At 42.7% G+C, this 21699-nt stretch overlaps 1 protein-coding gene across 6 annotated transcripts in view; it reads right to left on the bottom strand.

Annotated features, from left to right (window-relative positions):
• The window catches only part of MGAT4A (alpha-1,3-mannosyl-glycoprotein 4-beta-N-acetylglucosaminyltransferase A), a 155903-nt gene that overhangs the window by 104851 nt on the left and 29353 nt on the right, over positions 1-21699 (bottom strand). For 2 of the 6 annotated variants that reach the window (XM_045077791.1, XM_045077788.1), the window contains exons 1-2: positions 11891-11976; positions 7069-7398 (exon numbers count right to left, since the gene is read on the bottom strand). In XM_045077791.1, coding sequence (XP_044933726.1) covers positions 7069-7162 — 94 coding nt within the window. In that variant the 5' untranslated portion in view covers positions 7163-7398; positions 11891-11976. Of the gene's footprint in view, positions 1-7068; positions 7399-11458; positions 11604-11720; positions 11788-11819; positions 11845-11890; positions 11977-21699 lie in introns of those variants that run through there. The other 4 variants (XM_045077790.1, XM_045077789.1, XM_004752880.3 and 1 more) reach the window with 4 other exon arrangements.

A 21699-nucleotide genomic window follows, 5' to 3' on the forward strand; every position in this document is an offset into this window, starting at 1 on the left:
CATCAGAGGGAGACAAACCATAAGAGACTCTTAATCTCACCAAACAAACTGAGAGTTGCTGAGGGTGAGGGGTGGAGATAGGGTGGCTGGGTTATGGACATTGGGGAGGGTATGTACTATGGTGAGTGCTGTGAAGTGTGTAATCCTGACGACTCACAGACCTGTACCCTGGGGGCAAATAATATAGTACATGTTAATAAAAACATTTTTTTAAAAAAAGTAATGAAATAGAGAGTAGACAGAGAAAATCAAGAAAACAAAAGGTGGTTCTTTGAAAGGTCAACAAAATCGACAAACTTTTAGCTAGTCTGACCAAGGGAAAAAAAAAACCCTAAAACTATTAGAGTACTAAAAGAGGGGGCATTACTACTGATCTCACAAGAACAGGAAGGGCTATAAAGAAATATGATGAACAACTATACACCAATAAATTACATACCTTAAATGAAATGGACAAATTAGTAGAATACAGCCTACAGAAATTCACTGGAGAAGAAATAGAGAATCTGAAAAGAACCGTAACAAGTAATAAGATTCTATCAGTCATCAAAAAACTGACAGAATCTTATTACTTGCTGTGGGTCTTTTCACAAAGAAAAGCCCAGGCCCAGATGATATCAGCGCTGATTCCACCAAACATTTAAAGAACACTTATTTTCCACAAACTCTTCCAAATAGAAAAGAACACTTCCCAAATCTTTCTATGAAATGAGTATCACCCTAATATCAAAAACTGACAAACACAAAATAAGAAAACTACAGACCAATAACCCTTCTGACTATGGATCCAAAATCCCCAACAAATACTAGCAAACCAAATCCGGCAACATCTAAAAAGAATTATACACCATGCCAAGTGTTACTTATCCTTAAGGATGCAAGGTTAGTTGAACACATACAAATCATTTAATGTAATATATCTTATCAACAGAATACAGAGCAACAACAACAAAACAACAACAACAACAAAAATCACTCAACAGACACAGGAAATTCATTTTACAAAATTCAACATACTTTCATGATAAAAACACTCAGCAAGCCAGGACTAAAAGGCAACTTCCTTCACCTGAAAAAAAGACATTTACTTAAAAACCACAGCTAATATTCCACTTAAATAAATGTAAAGACTGGCTGCTTTCCCCTTAAGACCAAGACAAGGAGCTCAGCTCTCACATTACTTCTATTTAACACTGAAATGAAGGTTCTAGCCAGAAAAATTAAACAACACAAAGAAAAAGCATTCATACTAGCAATGAAGAAATAAAATTATTTGTATTCACAGATGGCATGATCTGGTACACAGAAGATCCTAAGGAATCCACTATAAGAATAAATAAGCTCAGGAAGGTTGCAGAATACAAAATCAATATACAGAAATCAATTGTGTTTCTATACACTTGCAATGAAAACTGACAAAGTTAAGAAAACAACTCCAGCAATTGCACTACTGCGTATTTACCCTAAAGATACAAATGTAGTGATCCAAAGGGGCACGTGCACCCGAATGTTTATAGCAGCAATGTCCACAATAGCCAAACTATGGAAAGAACCTAGATGTCCATCAACAGATGAATGGATCAAGAAGATGTGGTATATATACTCAACTGAATACTATGCAGCCATCAAAAGAAATGAAATCTTGCCATTTGCGACAACATGAATGGAACTAGAGCGTATCATGCTTAGCGAAATAAGTCAAGCAAAGAAAGACAACTATCCTATGATCTCCCTGATATGAGGAAGTGGTGATGCAACATGGGGGCTTAAGTGGGTAGGAGAAGAATCAATGAAACAAGATGGGATTGGGGGGGGAGACAAACATAAGTGACTCTTAATCTCACAAAACAAACTGAGGGTTGCTGGGGGGAGGGGGGTTAGGAGAAGGGGGGTGGGGTTATGGACATTGGGGAGGGTATGTGCTTTGGTGAGTACTGTGAAGTGTGTAAACCTGGCGATTCACAGACCTGTACCCCTGGGGATAAAAATACATGTTTATAAAAAATAAAAAATTTAAAAAAAAAAAAGAAAAAAAGAAAACAACTCCATCCAAAATGCTATCAGAAAGTATAAAATACTTGGGCATAAATTTTTAAAAAGAAGCATAAACCTTAAACTGTGTAAATGTATGCAAAAATCATTGAAAAAAAAGTAAAGACCTAAATAAATGAAATCCGATGTTTTATGGATTGGAAGACTGAACACTATTAAGATGGTAATGGTACTTAATCTGATCTATAGGTTCAAAGCAATCCCTAGCATAATCCCAGTTGACTTCTTTATATACATTGATAGGCAGATGTTAAAATTCACATGGAACTGCAAGGGACCCAAAATAGCCAAACAATCCTGAAAAAGTATAAACTAACAGAATTTATACTTCCAAACTTCAGAAGTCACTACAATGTAATAATCAAAATGGTGCTGTATTAGAAGGAAGGAATATCAATGGACTAGAATTGAGAGTCCAGAAATAAATCTATACATTTATGATCAACTGATTTTCAACAACAGTGCCTAGACCATTCAATGGGGGTAAACAAATGGCTAGGACCACTGGATAGCTAGATGCAAAAGAATCAAGTAGGATCTTTACTTCATACCACACACAAAAATTGACCTAAAAATGGATTAAAGGCCAAGACTCTTAGAAGCAAGCACAGAATTTTCATTATTTCAGGTTTGACAATGAACTCTTGGATATGACACCAAAAGCACAAAGCAACAAAAAAAACAAAAAAATTTGAATTTCACCAAAATTTAAAACTCTTGTGCTTCATAGGGCACGATCCAAGAATGTGACAGACAGCCCACAAAATGGGAGAAAATATTTGCCAATCAAGTATCTGCTAAGTAAATTATATCCAGAATATATAAAGAACTCTTACAGTTTAATAAATAGACTTTAATTTTTTTAAATAAGCAAAGGATTCAAACTGAGAATTTCCCAAAGAATATATGCAAACTGCTAAAAGAATATAAAAAGATGCTAGACATCATTAGTCATCAGAGAAATGCCACTCAAAATCACAATAAAACACTATATCCCCAACACTAGAATGAGAATTGAGAGCTTGATAATCTGGGTTGTCAAGAATGTGAAGAATCTGGAACTCTCATATGCTACTAGAAGGAATGCATAATAGTCCGGTTGCTATGAAAAACAGTCTGGGGGCGCCTGGGTGGCTCAGTGGGTTAAAGCCTCTGCCTTCAGCTCAGGTCATGATCTCAGGGTCCTGGGATCGAGCCCCACATCGGGCTCTCTGCTCAGCAGGGAGCCTGCTTCCTCCTCTCTCTCTGCCTGACTCTCTACCTACTCGTGATATCTATCTGTCAAATAAATACATAAAATCTTAAAAAAGGGAAAAAAAAAAGAAAACCAGTCTCGCAGCTCTTCAAATGATTAAATATAGAGTGACTAAATGATCCAGCAATTCCACCCCTAGACAAATACCCAAGAGAAATGAAAACACATGTCCACACACAAACATGTACATGAATATTATATGTTCCTATGAGCAGATGGATTGCTTGCTCGGTCTTCCCCAGTTTCTGGATTGTGCCTGAGCAAAGTAGGAAGTTCCTTAGGAGAACCCCAGCTACAAGTGAGACATGTAATGAATGACTCTGGTCCCCTCTCACAATGTCTGCATACAACTTTCCAAACCTGTCTATTCCACATAATTGGAATTCTGCCTCATTTAGTTCTGCATGCTCTGCTAAAACTGGTATCCCCAACCCCAAACTCCATCTTCCCTGGCTGGGTTCCTAACATCCTCCCAAACTTATGCCAATCCCATGGACCAGCTCGTGTATTCTTCCAAGTGTTAGATGAAGACCTATGAAAAATAGGTTAAGGACTGCACTGTGATTACCAACTAAACCTTGAGAGTCTAGGAATCTTACATGCCTATGAAACTGAGTGTCTCCTAATTCCAAGGCACAAATATACTACACCGTTTCAGAGCTTTTTGGCTGCACAAGGACCTCTCTACCTGACGTGCCCACTATCTACTACTCTGCCTGGCATCATCTCCCTATTTATTCTTCCTCTGTGAAGTGATTCAAGAATTAGTATCTTCAGTCTCTGCTCTTCTGGCAAGCCGACCAAGAGCTAAGAACATAATACCTGGAACCAGCATGACTGAGCTCAAACTTCACTTTACCACTTAAATGTACCACCTTGTCAAGTTTCTCAACCACTTTCCCTCAGTTCTCTCATCTAGTGAAAGGGGGTAATTCTTTTTCCCAGGCTTGTTATAAGGATTAAATGAAATCATATATAACATGTAATATGCTTCCCCAGCACTGGGTTATTACTTCTATCTCAATCTATTGATGGTATCATATTTGTTTTGTTTACCTGAATCTTCCCCTACCAGTCCCTGAGCCTCTCAAAGGTGTTAAGTTTATTATTTCTTTCATATTCATAGCATTTAATGCAGTGCTAGGCAGTACATTAAGGGGCCGATGAGTGAATGAAAAATAAAAACTACTAGCCCAGCAAAGTCAATGATTATGGAAACCACGCTTTCAATATAAAAATCAGACCACATGGTTGATGAGTGTACTAGACCTAACTATCTAAGAGCAGGCCTGCTCTGGAAAATCCAGACTATCTGACTGCCAGAATGATCTAGAAAGAATCCAAATGCTCAGCAGTTAAATCAGTTACATAAACGATAGCATTAAAACACAGAGGACTGGGGCACCTGGTTGGCTCAGTTCATCAAGCATATGCCTTTGACTCGGGTCATGATCCCAGGGGTCCTGGGATTGAGGCCCACGTCAGGTTTCCTGCTCAGCAGAGAGCCTGCTTCTCCCTCTCTCCAATAAATAAAACCCAAAACAAAAACAAAAATAAACAACAACAAAAACAACCAGGATCTTGTATAACCATAACAGGAGTCATCTGTTGACACCTGAAAGAGTCTGGACAAAACACTAAGCAGAAAAACAGAGCAGAAGAATATGCATGAAAGGATTACAGAGCTGGTCAAAGAATGATAATCAAAGAGAACAGACTTTATGTGTATCTAATATCACAGAAGGAAAGAATATTTCTATGTTTTAAATTTTGATTCTAAAGACAATTTTTTTAAAGATTTTATTTGTTTATTTGACAGAGAGAAAGTACATGCCTACATGCAAGTGGAACAGCAGGCAGAGGGAGAGGGACAGGGAGAAGGAGGCTTCCCACTGAGCAGAGTGACATGGGGCTCAATCCCAGGACACTGGGATCATGACCCGAGCCCAAGACTGTGATCAGCCAACTGAGCCACCCAGGGGCCCCTAAAGACAACTTAATCCACAAAGAAAATAATGCTTATAATGCCTTTACACAAGAAACAAGGTAAGTGGAATAGAGATTCCGAAAGTTTTAATCCCTTACATAAGACTCAGTGAAAAGGATCACATTTCTCCATTACTATAACTCTGAATAGATAAGTTTCAAGAAAAAAATCCAGATATGCCCCTCACGGTCAATTCTCTTATTTCAATAAGTAAACTATAAGGCCAGGCATCTGTTTTGGTCATGTCTGGGACAATCAACAGTTTGATTAAATTAACCAAAGTTCTTCCTAAGTATGTCTTCTCCTTTCCATACAATTAAAAAACGAAATCCAAATTGTATATATTTGTCCACAAAAAATAAAGGTCTTCAGCAAGTTTTTCATTCATTTCTCCCTGAAACAGTTCCTCTCAAAATTACAGCCCAACTCAGGAAAAAAAAAAAAAAAAAAAAAAGAGAGAGATCGTATACTTGCAAGAGATAGTATACTTGCTCAAAGAACAGATCCTATGCTTTTCACTTTAATCGGCTTATTTTATACATATGTACTCACACAGATATATACACATCTGCATATATATATACCTATACACACACCAGAGGAAAATTAAGTAATGAATGCATCTTTTCAGTTATCTTCATATAAGTTACTAAAACAGGACCCTAATAATCTGGAGATGATGACTACTCTAACGATTCTAAAAAACAAAATATGTACTTCCATCCTTCTATGCCATCAACTTTCCCTAGATTAACATAGGAATGGGAGCACCTGGCTGGCTCAGTAGACTGACCGTCCAATTCTTGATTTTTTAGATCATGATCTCAGGGTTGTGAGACTGAGCTCGAGTCACTCTCTGTACTGGGTATGGAGACTGCTTAAGATTTTCTCTCTCTAGGGCGCCTGGGTGGCTCAGTTGGTTAACCAACTGCCTTTGGCTCAGGTCACGGTCCAGGAGTCCCAGAATCCAGTCCCGCATCAGGCTCCCAGCTCCGTGGGGAGTCTGCTTCTCCCTCTGACCTTCTCTCCTCTCATGCTCTCTCTCAAATAAATAAATAAAGTTTAAAAAAAAAAAAAAAAGATTTTCTCTCTCTAACGTCTCCCTCTGCCCTTCCCCCATTGTCTCTGAGCTCTCAAATAAATTAAAAAAAAAAAAAAAAAAAAAGCAAAGGCATTATCCCTGAATACCACTTAACAAATAACCTTCCTTAAAAACACAATTCAACAGTCTAAACACAATAAACTTAAAACTGGTTTCCAATTTTGAGTAAGAATTTATCCTCACCTACTTCATAAATACTCTTGCCCAAAGAGCAATCTGTCAACACATGTAGTTTAAATCATTAACTACAACAGCACCAAATCATTACTATAATCAGCATGTAAATTTCATGAAGGCGCTGATTGTGTCCTTTTAAGCACTTTAAACAACATCCAGTACAAGGAAGCTTATTAAACATTTATGATGTTTAATAAAAATAAAATGCCAAAACAAAAGTCTTTGTTATTCAGCTTGGCTGCCATGTATAATATAACCACTGATCATTATCTATTTCTCCAAGAGCAATTATAAGGAATCGAAAACAAACCCCATTCAGATTAGAAATTCTGTCTCCTCTGTCCAAGAATACAGTTTCATTTTTGCATCAGAAAGAAACTAGCAGGCCTCCAGCAGAGAGCATGCAAAATGCAGATTGTTGTGGTGCTTAACCCAAGCATTTATGCATTGTTTACTACTATATTTCATGCACATTTTTGGAGATATTTGCCTTACCTTTCCCATTTTGCCACGTAGTATACCAAGATAAAGTCAGGAACGACGTGATAAATGCTAAAACAGTAGCTACAGTTCCATTTCGGAGCCTCATCTCATTTCACCATCACACTGGTTCATATGTTTATGATGATAACCAAAACAGTTCTCTTTCTAATCCTGAAGTCAACTGAATCCAGTACTCCTGGCTCGGGGCCAATAAAAACAATCAATAAGAGAGGTTCATTTCAGATGCTCTGCAGAAGGAGCCCAGCAGCAACACCATTCATAATTGCAATTCTGGATTGTCTTCACAGTCGTCATAGGCTGCTGTCTCAGGCTTCTTTCTTCCTGTTCAGGGGAAAAAGAGAAAGGAAAACTTGTTCAATAATGCAAAATACTACTTTCTTCATTTATCACTCACCATTATGAACAAACTTTTGGCTGGGCTAATCCCCAGCTACCAAGATTATACCCGCATCTAAACAATTCATTTAATATACTAGAATCATACGATGTTTCTCCTCCAGAAAAAGAGCTTCAAACTATATTCCCTCCTCCTTGATTCGGTTTTGTCTGCAAAAAAAGAAAGTTATGGCTCATTATTTAAAGGGAGAGGTTGTGGGGCTCATTAAACAAATAGGAAGCCACAGATTTGAAGCTGATTAACTCTGAGGATCATGCAACGGGTCCTATGAAACAAAATCATCATACTCCTCCATTTTCCTCTTGCAAAATAATAGTCAATGTTTTGAAAACTTTAAGAAAAACTGGGAGACTACAACAGACAAGCATCAAAAAACCTGGGCTCTAGCTCCAGCAACATCATTATATATAGGACTTCAGGTGTGCCACTGATTTAGGCCTTGTTTCATCCATAAAACAAGCAAACCACCTGGCCTGGCTCCACTTCTAGGACACAAATAATGTTTATAAACCATAGAAAAGTCACAGTGATTATTGCCATTTATCATTATCATAAAAGAAATGTAGTTTTTCAGGTGAGTAACCTGCTCCCAAGGTGTCAACTGGGAATACGAAAAGGCATTTAGGAAACGAAGCAACCCAACCAGAACACTGCAGGACCTAGGACCTCGTTCTGCTTTCACTCAGAAAATCTGAACATCAAATTCAATCAAGTCCTTATGGGTACTTAAGTATACTCACCTAGCATTTAATAGGTTCTCCATAAATGTTAATTGTGTTAAAAAATAAAAGCAAACCAAACAAACAAAACTGCAGCCAGCCACGGGTTTGGTCTGCACTATGCATTGCCAGTCTCTTTCCCTGGGGGCATGTCAGGCACTCCAAGATGTTCACGGATTCCCAGTGACCTCAAAGGGACCACAAGATGCACTTGGCAACATACTGAGACACACTGTACTGGGGTAAGTTAATGCACTTCCAAAAATGCCTCACAAGCCCCAGGGACAATTCCCTTGGCTACAAAGTATGGCTGATTAAAGTAGCCATTGGCAGGCAATTCAGAAACCACCATGTCAGCTACAGTTGTAAAACTGAACATAGTGACTAGAAATCCCCCCTAGACTAAGGGATAGTACTGATGGTAAGAATGACAGACTCTACAAGGCACTGAGTGTTTCCTATGCAACCACTATATGCTTTAAATCTTCAACAAAACCCTAAGAGGCAGACCTTTTCTTTAACTGAAGTATAATTGACACACAATGTCACATTAGTTTCACATTAGTTTCACATTAATAATGCCTGCCTGAGACAGGCATTATTAAACTGGAGAGGGAACACTAATCTGTAGGACTTCAAAGTTCAAGCGCTTACCTACTGCCCTTTGCCTTTCAAACTAGGCCACCTGCACCTTGTAAGAATGAAGAGAAGAGCAAGGGCCACTCCCAGTCTAGAGCACCTTCCTGAGGTATTAACTTCACCCAACAGTGTGTGAATTTCAAAAATTTTCTCTTTTATAATGAATATGTATTTACTAGGAAATAAGCTGCAAAATTCATAGGAAATTTCTGAGTTTAAACCTAAAACTTTTTTTAAAATTTTTTATTTTTTAAAGATTTTGACAGAGATCACAAGTAGGCAAAAAGGCAGGCAGAGAGAGAGAGGGGGAAGCAGTCTCCCTTCTGAGCAGAGAGCCCGGTGTGGGAGATCCCGGGACCCTGGGATCATGACCTGAGTAGAAGACAGAGGCTTAACCCAGGCGCCCCATAAACCTAAGACTTTAAACAAATTTCTCACTTCCTGTAACCTCTAGCTAAGCACCCCTCCCCCACCACACACACATCCAAGCATGTCTTCTAACCCTCCTTAGCCAACAGCTCTCACTGTGGCATCATATTCTGGAAGCACTGAACCCCTCTACTTCCTTGCTTCTTCTTACTATCTGAAAACAAGGAACTCCAAAGATATTCTCAGAAGTTATCACTATTTTCTACAACCAAAGTTATTCATCTTCTATAGTTAAGACAAGTTAACATCAAACACGCTCACATTGATGGTTTAGATTTTAAAATCTTTGTGGTGAAATCCTACAATTTGTACTAAATTCCTTAAAGTGCCTAATATATTGTCTTATATTAATAAGCACCCTAATAATGAGTTCTGATTATAAAAAGAGATGTGATAACTCAGTGAATTATATAATACAGAATTACAATCCTGGTGCAACATTATATAAAAATGCATCTAGCTTTCTGTTGCTACATACTTAGCTGCACCCTACTTCAGGAAGAATTTTGTCCTAAAGATCTAAAAGTATACAGGTTATTAGAATAAACATCCAATTAATAATTATGGGGAAGTAAAGAAGAAATCATAAAGGATATTTTTAAATAGTTTTATTAAATACAAAAAACGCCCATATGATAAAATTCAATATTAACACGTAGAGACAGTAAAAGTGAATGACTTCAAAAGTCAAAGTAAGCTATAGATATGCTATTAATAATATGCAAAGAATATACCAAATATGAAAAAATTAGATCCAGGAAGCCATTAAGCTCTGGTTTGAAGAAGATACTTATCAATTCTACTAACAAATAAGACCTAAAATTCTGCAGGAGAAATATAAGAGCACTTTACTCAGTAAGAATGTAGTAGTACATTTTAATTAGGGTTTCCAAACTAATCAAATATAACTGTACAGTACAACTGAAGACTCCAGACTAAAGCAAAACTAGTGATCTCTATGATCTTCAACCAGGAGAAGCAGTCAGGCTGGACAGCCCTCTGGACTGACTGACTACCTAAAGCAAGAAACAAATTGTGTCATTATTTTTATCGGTATCCACATTTGCAAAAATTTCAACCTAACATCTTAATACTCTCTGAGATTATCACTTAATGTATCCGAATCTTTAACAATAAAAAATGTGATAGCTAAAACTTTCAATCATCTTCTTCACCCTCCCAAAGACATATGGAACTTCAACTCAAGACCGCAAACTGAAAAACCTGTTTTATTTGACTGTTCTATTGTTTTATTATTGGATACAAAAACCTTAATTTAAAGTGTTTTCTGAACTATTCAATACATTTTATGGCTGAGAACACTTTGCTGAACACTTGGCATATTCCCTCATTATTCCATAGACAGGACAGAGGTGCCTGAAGACTGAAAGGCAGAAGCATGAAATCCATGACGTAAGCTATATAACTTTATACAAATTATGTAAAAATTCATTTTAAATTTATCAAAGGTTTAATACTTTTCATTAACACAGCTTACATAATTTCACTGTCCAGCACGTTTTTGGATTTACAAGTGTGGACTAAAGAATCCCATGCCATGATAAGCTGTTAATAAAACTATTTTTTTTAACATTCAGAAAACGAAAGATAAACCACAAAAAGCATTATCTGATTCTAAATTTAGGTTTTATATTCCACCAAACGACGCTATCATTATCTTTCTTGAGAATTCGTCCGAGAGCAAAAGCAGAACAGCAAAATACATGAAAAGCATTAAAAATATACATTATGTCTGCTTATATTTCGCAATTCGGACTGTAAGCAAATAAACGGGCTCAGGAGAAACACACGCTGCGAGAAATAAAAGCGGGCGCGCAAGTGGTATGACTGCCAGCTCATAAAACACGCCTCAGAGGTGTCACCTGGTACACTTTGTGTGCAATCACCCAGACCCAATCTAAGGGTCCCACTTGCAGCTTCCTCCTTCAGGGCAACTGGGGCCTGGGGGGATGGCGGACCCGCACACCTTCACTTTGTAGAAATATTCGCGACGACCGCTGCACACCGCCTCCGCCACGGCGGGAGCACCCCTGCCTCCATGCCCCGCACCTCCTGGCCCCCACCCCACCTGCCCCCGGCCCCGTAAAGGCGCCCACCCCCGGGCCGGTGAGGGCCCTGGGGCGGCCCGGTCCCGCGGACAACTCTCCCTTCCTCCCAGTACCCCCTAAGCCCGCACTTTCCTCCACTTTGCCCCGAAGTCGACGAGCCCCGCCGCGCCGGGGAGCGCCGGGAAACGCACCAGGCGCCCTGCCGGCCACAGCTAGAGCGCTCGGCACCAAGGGGCTGTAGCGGCGGCGGCGGTGGCGCGGGGCTGACCCCACGACCAGGGCGCCCCGGCCCGCGCCCCGCCCCGAGGCCCAGCCAGCGCCCCGAGCCCGCCCCGCAGCAGCCGGAGACGCGAGCTCCCGGTCGGGCCGCGGCGCGGGTAGCTCCGTTACCAGCAGGTGGATCTCCCGCGACCCCGGCGCCTCGGAGCCCAGCAGCCGGCACCGCCCCTCCATCCCGCGCCCCTCCGCGCAGCCGCCCTGCGCCCCAACCTCGAGGCCGCCCGCGCGCCGCCGCCAGCCGCGAGCCGCGAGCCGCGAGCCGCGAGCCGCGAGCCCCTCACCCGCCGCTGGTGCTGCCAGTTCTGCCGCGGCCGCCGCCGAGGCTGCTGTGGCCGCCGCTGCAGCCGCTGCCGCTGCCGGGTGCCCCGCCTCCCCAGCGCGACTCCGCCCCCGCCGCTGGAGCGCCGCGGCCGCCCCGCCCCCCGGCCCCGCCCGCGACCCCACCAGCCATTGGCCGCCGGTGCTGCGCGCCCTCCACTGGGCGCCCCCGCGCGGCAGAGCCGCTCGCGTCAGTGGCCTGCCCGGCTGTCATTTAGGGGCGCCGACTCGCAGCTACATAACTCTCCTGAGATCCCTTTCCTCCCCCCTGCATTTAATGTCACGGCGAGGTCTGGCTCTGCGTCTTGGTCTCCGGTCCCAGGCTCCAAGAGCTTGGCTTCTCCGCGCAGCCGCCCCAACCCCCCGAGCCCCGCCAAGCCACATCTGGCTTTAATCCTCCCCGGCGTGTGCAGAGGCAGCTCAGACTGCCAACGGAAGGCCCCAGGGAACCCTCGGCCTCAGCCTGGGCGCACGACCCGACCACCCTGGGCTTCCTCAGTCGGAGCCCCTGGCCCCAGCTGCAAGTGCCATTCCTCGGTCATCCGGCCTGGGCAGCATTCCTGGCGACAGGTCCCTGGGGCAGGTCCCAGGGGCAGGTCCCTCTCCAAACCAACAATAGCTTCCGAGGCCCAGCAGTTCCAGGACATCAGCGACTGTCTCTGACCTTCGCAGCATCCCCAGCGATAGGCATCCCTATCTCCAATTTACGGGGACTCAGAAGGAAGGACTGGCATAAACATAGGAAGAAAAAATACAAGGTTTAAAGGCAGATCGTTTGCGTGCCAAAGCCTTTGATTTTACCACTGCATCACATATCCTGCCCCTTTCTCCTGGGCCCCATGTTCTAATCTTTCACCATGTCAAGTTAACCAACTAGGTAATCGTCTATAGAAAGCCTGAGTGGTCCACCTCTCTTTTGCTTAGTGTTCATATGTATTATGACTTGTGTTAATAGTAACTACCATTGAGCACATCATCTTTTGGTTATACCAAAGATGTCTCATTTTAACCATTACCATAATCCTCACAACAGCCCTCCAAGTTAACATTTACAGGGAACTACCAGCCAAAGATCAAGGGAACATCCTTCTTCCTGCCAAGCTCCCAAAGTAATAAGTAGTTTCTTTTTAGAAATCCATAATCTAAAAATTCAAAACTCTTAAGAGACAAACCTCAATCAGAATCGTTCCCCGCCCCCAGCAAAATTCCTTTCTTTTGTCTCAAGATAGTGGTAATTAATAATCAGCTATGACATGCATGGATTTCTTAGTTCTTCCATGGTGATATTTCTCTCCATGACTGTTGAGCTGTTTTTAAAGGTCCAGGAAGACCTACATGATTCTTTCCTCTCATGGTTCTCCCTCAATTCAGGGGGAGTAGACAAAAAGGCTCCTCCACTACCCAGCACCATGAACATAACTTAAGCATGACAGCCATGACATCGAATGACAACTTTTCTCTCTGCCTTGGGGGCCGGAGAACCAGATTTCCTGTGTTCTATGACAATGACATTTCCTTGTAGCAAGCTGACAATAAGATTTCCAGATGTAAGCATTAAAGACTGAGGCCATTCTAGGATACAACCTTTGAGACACTGCTTGATACATGTTGCTGAAAATATCTTTTGGGAATGGAAAATCCTAGACCTTATTATACATTGCTCTTAATGACAGACTAGCCTTTTGCAAACAGAGAAAGCTCTGCCATTTGACAGATGATGGGGAAAGCCACCAAGCCATGCCCACAAGATTGGCCAAAAGACCGTGTACCTGGGTAGCTACTATTCTTATTTTACAGAGGAAGAAACTGAGGCTCTGAGAGATTAATTTAGCAGCTGCAAATAGTAATTTAGGCAACTAGTAAATAACAGAACCAGAATTCACATCCAGGTCTGTTGGATTCCAGAGCCCCTACATCATTCCACCACACCAACTCTCTGTTTGAGTCTTTAGCAACTGACAAAATTTTGTTGAATGGATGAATATCAAAAAGATAAGTTTCTCTCCACTTTCTCCATCTTTTTCCCTCGCACGAAGAGACAGAAATGAAAGCATTCACAAACATTCTGTAGAGGAATATGTCAGAGGAGAAAGGAAAGCCTGGAAGGCCAAGTTTCAATTGCAGACTCAATGGTCTTATTCAGGAAGGTGGCAGGAACTCCCCCTGGACACTGGTTAATGGCAAAACCTATAGCAAAAGACGGAAAGCAAGCAGAAAAAAAAAAAAAAAAAAAAAAAAAAAAAAAAAAAAAAAAAACCAACTGCCTTCCTTTTGGGGCCTTTCTGATGATATGTTGCTTCTCTATCTGTCAGCAGAAGGGTAGGTTTGGGAAGAAATTTGGCCCTACAGTTAGTCATCACTAACCATTCACATTTTAGCTCAGGAAAATCTGGATTTCAATTCATTGTCCTAAAAACTGGAATGACATGGAATATGGGCCTCCAAAGCGTAGGTCATAATTGGTTGCTCATTTGTCCTAACTTTGCAGAGCACAGGATCCTGGATTTTCCAACTACATCTGTGGTATCTGTTTAATAAAGGCAGTCATGCCAAGCCCCACTGAGTCCTCTTTTTCTTATCTTTTCCATGATGATTCCCTCTTTTATTCCCTCTTTGTTGCTTCTCTACTGTGCAGTTTCTTTTTGCCTTCTCCAGGCCTTTAGTTCAGAGTCAGTGGAAATAAGAGAAGTGTTTAGGCAAGAAGTTCTGCCTGTAACTTCACTGATCTGGATTCTGTCCCTAGCATCTTTCCACATTTTCTGAGGGCCTAGGAGATGCAGAGGTAGCCAGCATCTAACCACAGGGCCATCACACACTACTGGGAGAGGTAAGTAAGGAATTAAACCCCAAGATACTGCCACAAGTTCAAGGTACTAGGACAGAAGATAGGATGGGGCCACCAGTCAGATTCTCAGGACAGGGAAGGCCTCCTGGAGATAACATGGGAGCTAAAGGCAGAGTCCACACCAAAGCTAATCTTTTCCCTTTATTGCTTTGAGGGGGCATAGTTATTGGTGGGGCCACACCTACAGTAATCAACTTCTAAGAAATGAAGCAAGTCATCTTTAGTTCTCTTCAACCCTGGTCCCCTCCAATTGCATCATATATGAACATTTATAATTGTTGTGATTCTGGAGCACCTGGGTGGCTCAGATGGTTAAGCCTCTGCCTTTGGCTCAGATCACCATCCCAGCATCCTGGGATTGAGCCTGCCTTGGGCTCCCTGCTTCTCCTTCTACCTGCCACTCCCCCCCTGCTTGTGCACTCTTGCACTTTCTCTCTCAAATAAATAAATAAAATCTTTTAAAAATAAATAAATGTTGTGATTCTGGTTTGTTGGCTACTCACTTAAATGGGATCATTTTTCAATTATAAAGGCTTCAAGAGGAATCGCCCCAGGAGGTCCTTCCTGGCTCCTATAGATCTGGCAGGAACCCTCTCATTTCTCATGGTAAACAGTGTGCTCTATCACTTTTAGTCTAGAAGCTACAGAAAAACTAGGGCCAGGATGGGCAGTAAAAGCTTATGTGTTTTCAGACACAGTATCCAAACTGTTTCTGCTGTGTAATGAGACACAGGGACCAAGAAATTAATGAAACAATTCAAATAGAACCAGCCTATTTAATATGCAACTCTAGGTAGGCATGAAGTTTCAGCCAGCTGGACAACAGAGAGCTAAATGATTTTTACTTCATTTTTACAATTCCTCCTCACACCTTTGCTTATCCTGATGTGAGAGAAACCTTGAAAGAGGCCTTTCCACTTCATTCACATTCACATTGTTGGGGTAGAGGGGTCTATCCCATTATTCAGACAAAAACCGACATGGGCAGCTATGTAATTTTGGAATTGGGGGTCCTCACCATACTTAAATGCTGTGGTCGGTGCCACTTGTGTATGTGTACAAGCCATTGCTAAAATTGTTCAAGAAAACCCCAAAAGAGGATCCTACCACCTTACTGAGAAAGGGCTCCCTTCCAGGCATTGTTAGAACAATCGGCAATGCCCCGTGGCAGGGAAAGTCTCTGCCAAGAGTGTTTAGAAGGATTGGAGGGATCACTCCCTTTTTAGCCACACCATTAAAGCTGACTCACTGGTTTTATTATATTTGATGTATACTCTGAAGGTACGAAGGAAGAGAATGGTGAGCCAGAGAATTACAGAGCTTTGGGGATATTTTTTTTCCTTTCTTTTTCTTCCTCTGTAAATTTGGTAATTGTAAAAGATGTTGGGTCAACAGCCTTGTGTCTGAAATCCATCCATGTGTAACACCAAATCCAGCAGTTCAACTGTGCTACTCTATCCGTTCCTTTCAAACAGGATAAAAACCTCTACTCAAAAAATACATGCAGGACCATTACTGCCCAGTATCAGGCCATTTGGAGCTATGGATAGCTGGACAACATAATCATTGTCACCTTTTTCATAACAACCAGTATTTCTTGCCCCTCTCTTACAGGGGTGGTTTACCGCCCTACAAGCAGGTGGGTGTATCAGCCAGGCACCAATCAGAAAAGAAAAAAAGAAACAATTCTAGGTATTTTGCACAGAGGAACTAATACTTGGGAGATGGGTTGCAAAGGTGTTGGGAGGACAGAAAGAAGAAAGAAAAGGGTAAAGAGCAGAAAGAAAGCCGGATGGTTACCCAAGGATCCTGGGTTGCTGGTGCCTCCAGGGTGGACACTGGGAGCTTGCATCTGCAGCTGCACTATTGGTTCTAGAACCCTAAAAACATACTGCCTCCGCATGGGGGGCTGGAGACAGGAATCACCCCACCCCTTTAGCTCAGGCAGCTGTTGCCAACAACCTCCAGCAACCCTTGGTCTCAGAAGCGGGAGGCTTTTCGCTTGTCTGTGCCTTCTCATCTCCAACCACGGTCTCCTCTTGGCAGATGCTACTGGGAAGCCTCAGGGAGCCTTGGGAACGGCCCCTCCCAGCTCCAGCCTCTCAGGGCAGAGGACACAAAGGCAGCACGGGTGAGGCTAGAGACCGGGGTAGATAACCAACCCAGTGTCAGAATAAAAAGCCATGTCAGGCATTCTGTGAAGCGAAACCAGAGCTTGTCCTGGAAACTTGAGGGACTGGAGAACTGTATGCCTGTCAGATCTTTCCACTCCAGTGGGGTTCACACAAACTCTAGAAAACACAGTTCACATTCACATTGCTCTTAAGAGAGACTGTTCATGTGTCTTATGGCAGCCATCAAGACCTGTCACTAGTAAAGAGAGACTGTGCTATCAGACAAGGCCATATTCAGCCCTTACGTGAGTAAAAGTTTGGAAGATGCCGAATTGTAAAATGCGGTCTCATCCCCCCCACCCCCGGGTGTTCGGATTCTGGCTGGAAGAACACCCACAGCTCTCCTAGTCTAACACCCATTTGCCACAAGAGCCACATTCTCCCTGCCCCCGCCTCAAGCTGAGCCACGCCATCCTGAACGGCTCCCTGCCTTCCACAAAGGGGCACAGGCGGTCTCCTCTGGCGACTCATTCCCTGTCCCCCTTCCACCACCCTCGGTGGCCAGCTAACATCCTCGGCGAGATTCAGCTTGCTGCCACTTCCTGGGAAGCCATTCCTTACCTACGAGCCTGGGAGACAGACCCAAGGCACTCCCGTCTCCACTCCTACATATGGATTCCTCACTCTGTAGCATTATCCTGAGTTTCAAAGCTGGTGTTAGTTGGAGGAAGGGAAAGCTTTGGCCCCTCTAGGCCTTTAGAGTGATTGGGTCAGATCTGACTGCAGCTGGAGCCCTCAAGCTACAAACAACCCCGGGGCCATGAAGAATGTTATCATTTTCTCTGTGTTTTTTTAAGTGAAAAAAGGTGGGCTGCCAATATCATCGTCTGCTGACTCATTCACTCATTCACTCAGCTATTATGCTCTTCACTAAGTAATGTGGGACAGGCCCGAGGGAATTACTCTGCACGTGTTTGTTGATGGAATGGAGGGTTTCATGGAACAAGATACACTTGCTCTGAGTCTTTAAGAATAGGTATAGGGGAATTGGACAGGTGTAGGGGAAAAAGAAGCATTACAAGAGAAGAAGCACACATAAATACACACACACACACACAGAAGGCAGTGCACACTGGTTATTCATGGCACCTGGGCAGGAGTGGGTGAACAGAGGCATTGGGGAAAATATGGCAGGTTATGGAGGAGAGTGCAGGAGAGTCCCAGCCTCGGGCTTGGGTAAGAGGAAAGCGCGGAAGATTTCTGAATTGAAACGCAATGTTACAAAGCAAATATTCAAGGGTAGAGAATCAGACCATTGACACCAGCAAGAGAATTGCTGTAGTATTTTTACCTGAATTTAAGAAAATGAATCTTAGGATTATCAAACAGGTATTTTCTGAACTGCTACTCTTGGGCCCATCTGTGTACTCTTCTAGAGGCACTTAGTAAATATTTACTCATTGCTTTGGTTGTGCTTCCTACTTTAAATTTTACATTGGTCTAGGATCAAAATCACAAGGTTTATGAAAGGCTGAAGAATGAAGAAAGAAGTTTCTCTTCAGTAAGTAAACATTCTAATATTGGCGTCTCAGACGCAACCAAAAATACAATATCACTTCAGAAATGAACTATTGTGACAACTAAGGCATCTCTTCAGAGGAAAGAGTCTTCCAGAATTCTGAACACTCCATTTAATACACTTCTTCATAGTCATGTTCATAATGACTTTGGGGAGGTAGAGACATTGTAAGCAATCGAGAGTGTCTTCTGAATACAAAATCTTGGTACACAGAGGTACCAGTAAGACATTCCAAGACAATCACAGCAGAGTGCTTTGTAAAGCTAATTTTTAAAATATTTTCTACAGAACTTTTGGATAGCCACTGTTCTGTGTCCTTAACGCACGCTGATTGATAGTATATACTGTAAGAGTGAACTGCCTGTGGCTCTCTGCATGGGAAGGAAGTGGAGGAGCAAGTTTCCACTCACACCGTGGAGGCAAGAGGGGGTGTCAGCAAGGACTTCCCAGTTTAGGGGACAAGAGAACAGCTCGAACAGGTACAAAAACTTGAACACAGTTGAGTTTGAGCACAAAGGCCTCCTCCTAGGGGAACTCAATTCTGGTACAAATTGGGTCCTGTTCCTTTTCCCCTGGGCCCCCAGGGCTGGTTCATTGCCTTGTGCTATGGTCCAGCCAGCTGGCCTGGCTTTTCCTCAGATGTTGACTTCTTTCACCATCTGAATAATTGCCATATCCTTTCATGGCGGAGAACATTTTATTCCTGTCGTTCTCCTCACAAGGGCTCCACAAGTTAAATGTATTGAGTAAGCATTTCCCTAGTTTATCCAGTAATACACAGACATACAGATAGACAGAGGCATATACAATCAAAAGTTCTGACTCGCAGCAATGCGATGGCCAGCTCAGAGATGGCTAGCCATTAACTGACAAGCTGGTGTCCCAGGATACCCTCACACATGGACCCTCCCGTATTTTTACACTGGCTGGAGACCAACAGAACTCATCAAATCTCTTCTCTGAAGGGCTCTGAAACAAAGATGTGCAGTGTCAGGGCAGAAACAGAAAGACAGAGGATGGAGTACACAGAAGCCATGAGAAAGAGGAAGCCAGAGGTAGAGGGGAAAGCAGAGAGAAGAGAAATGAGTTCATGAAAGGGTAAGAAGTAGCAGCCTGGCAGGGAAGCAGACTGAGCAGTGAGGCTTAGTCTAGTGCTGGACCAGCCAATCAGGCCAAGCCGCTGTGGGACAGGAGTGCCTACTGCGGGCAGGACAAGGACTTGAACTTGCCCAGGAGGCTGAAGGCTTGCTTCCTGCTCTTCTCAAAACTTCCCTTCACAGGACTTTTTAGGGAGGGCAGAGCAGAGAGTCAGGGGTTTGAGGAAGGCTGCCTTGTCTTCATAAGTAGGATTTGACCGTTTTTGTAAAGGACCATGAGCTCTTACGAGATCACATATCCACATGCAAATACAAAATCTCAAACATTCTGGAATCAAAGCCGTATTTTAGATTATCCACAGTTCACGTCATGTGCTCCACTATTCCATTCCCCTGTCACCTGTGAGTTGAAAATAGTAAGTAATTATACTTATTTCCATTTTGAAATTTGAACTTAAGACAGTTGGGCATGGATTGAAAAGGGAGAGAGGCCAAGCTGCTGAAGCTCATCAAGGCAGCCAGAGATTCAACAAGGCCAAGATTGGATAAATGTGTAGTCACATTTGATGGATGTCTTCATATAGAGGACAAAATGTGTAGTCACATTATGGATGTCTTCATATAGAGGACAAAAATGATCTTTTTCTGATAATGATGATCATAATTTCCACATTCCATTCTTTTCCCCAAAACCCAAAACATGAGATCACTCAGATAAATCCTTTTGCATTTTGGAATTCATTAGAACTGCCTGCGTGGTATATTTTTTTTAATCAGCCTTCTAATTTTCAAACCTGAATCCTATCTCACTGGCCACATTTATGTTGCCATTCAACGGTAACAGAGATGATATTCAGAAGTACCAGGGAGTTGGACTCAAACTTCTAGCAGGATGTGGATTTGGCACTGTGGGCTTCTAATGAAAAAAATATAAGAACTGCTCCCAGCTAATGGAAAAATAAACTGGAATTGTATTGGGAAGGTGCCCAAAGGAACTTGCCTCAAATGAGAATTGAGTTTTTATTAGAAAAATCAGATAAGAGTAAAAAAATTCCTCTGATCCCTCTAATTATCAAATGGTCCTTATAATTTATTGTTTCGTTGCCCTCTATAAAGGGATATTACACGAGTGTCTGTCAAATGTTCTGTCATTATGAAAGTCCCCTCTGTCCAGCAATGTGAAATAATTTCCCCTTTCAAATGAAAACTTCAACCTTGCAGTGAAAAGTATGTGTGCCAATTTCTGTAACGTCCAAGTGCTAAGGGAAAAGTCATCATCTTGGCCTCTGCAGAGAAAAACAAATATTTAGGAAGCTTCTTCCTCATTTTAGCGTTTGCCGTAGTTGCTATTTGGCTACACATCATATTTCTTTCCTCTTCAACAAATATTTACTGAGGGCTTACTGTGTTCTGGGCACCAAACACTGTGTGGCACACACAACTGAACACAGTTCTTCATTTTGTTTGGAGTCGGGGTAAGAGCAGGAATATAGCAAGAAATGAGGCTGCCCTGAAGACTGGTGTCTGAGGTCAGTTTCAGGGGGAGGAGACTGGGGGAGGACTTTGGGGCTAGCATAGGGAGTATGGACTTCTTTGGGTAGATAATGGGAAGTCACCAGATAAGTTTGAGATAGGCGGATTGGAGCTGTGTTCAGAACGTGTGTCCTGACCCTCCTGGTGGCAGCCTATACTGTAGGGTGGAGGGGAGGGAGGGTGGAGCCTCTGGGCAAGCATAAAAGAACAAGAGAGAAGAGATGGCAAAAGTGGCATGGAGATTTTGAGCCCAGTGACGGGGCTGACAGTAGCATCCAAAACCAAAGCAGAAATTACAGAACTTCCATTCTGGCTCTGCTGAATCAGAGCTGTTAAGAGATACAGAGATGGAGCTCTTTGGCAGGAGTGGGAAATGAACATCAGACCTTAGGAGAAAGATCAAGTGATGCCAGCAAGATGGAGAGAAACAGGGGTGAGCAGAAGCCACGGGGTTTACCAGTTAGCTCACGGGCCACCTTCACCAGAGCCATTTCATTGGAGCAGTGTCCACAAGAGGCTCCAAGGCCATTTGCCCAAGATGAGTGGGTGGTCAGGAAGTGAAGGCAGTGAGTGTGAGCTACGCTTGACAGGGTGGAGAAAAGCC

This window comes from Mustela putorius, unplaced genomic scaffold (assembly GCF_011764305.1).
Source record: "Mustela putorius furo isolate JIRA1106 unplaced genomic scaffold, ASM1176430v1.1 tig00000224_pilon_pilon_pilon, whole genome shotgun sequence".
In the NCBI taxonomy this organism is placed as follows: Eukaryota; Metazoa; Chordata; class Mammalia; order Carnivora; family Mustelidae; genus Mustela; species Mustela putorius.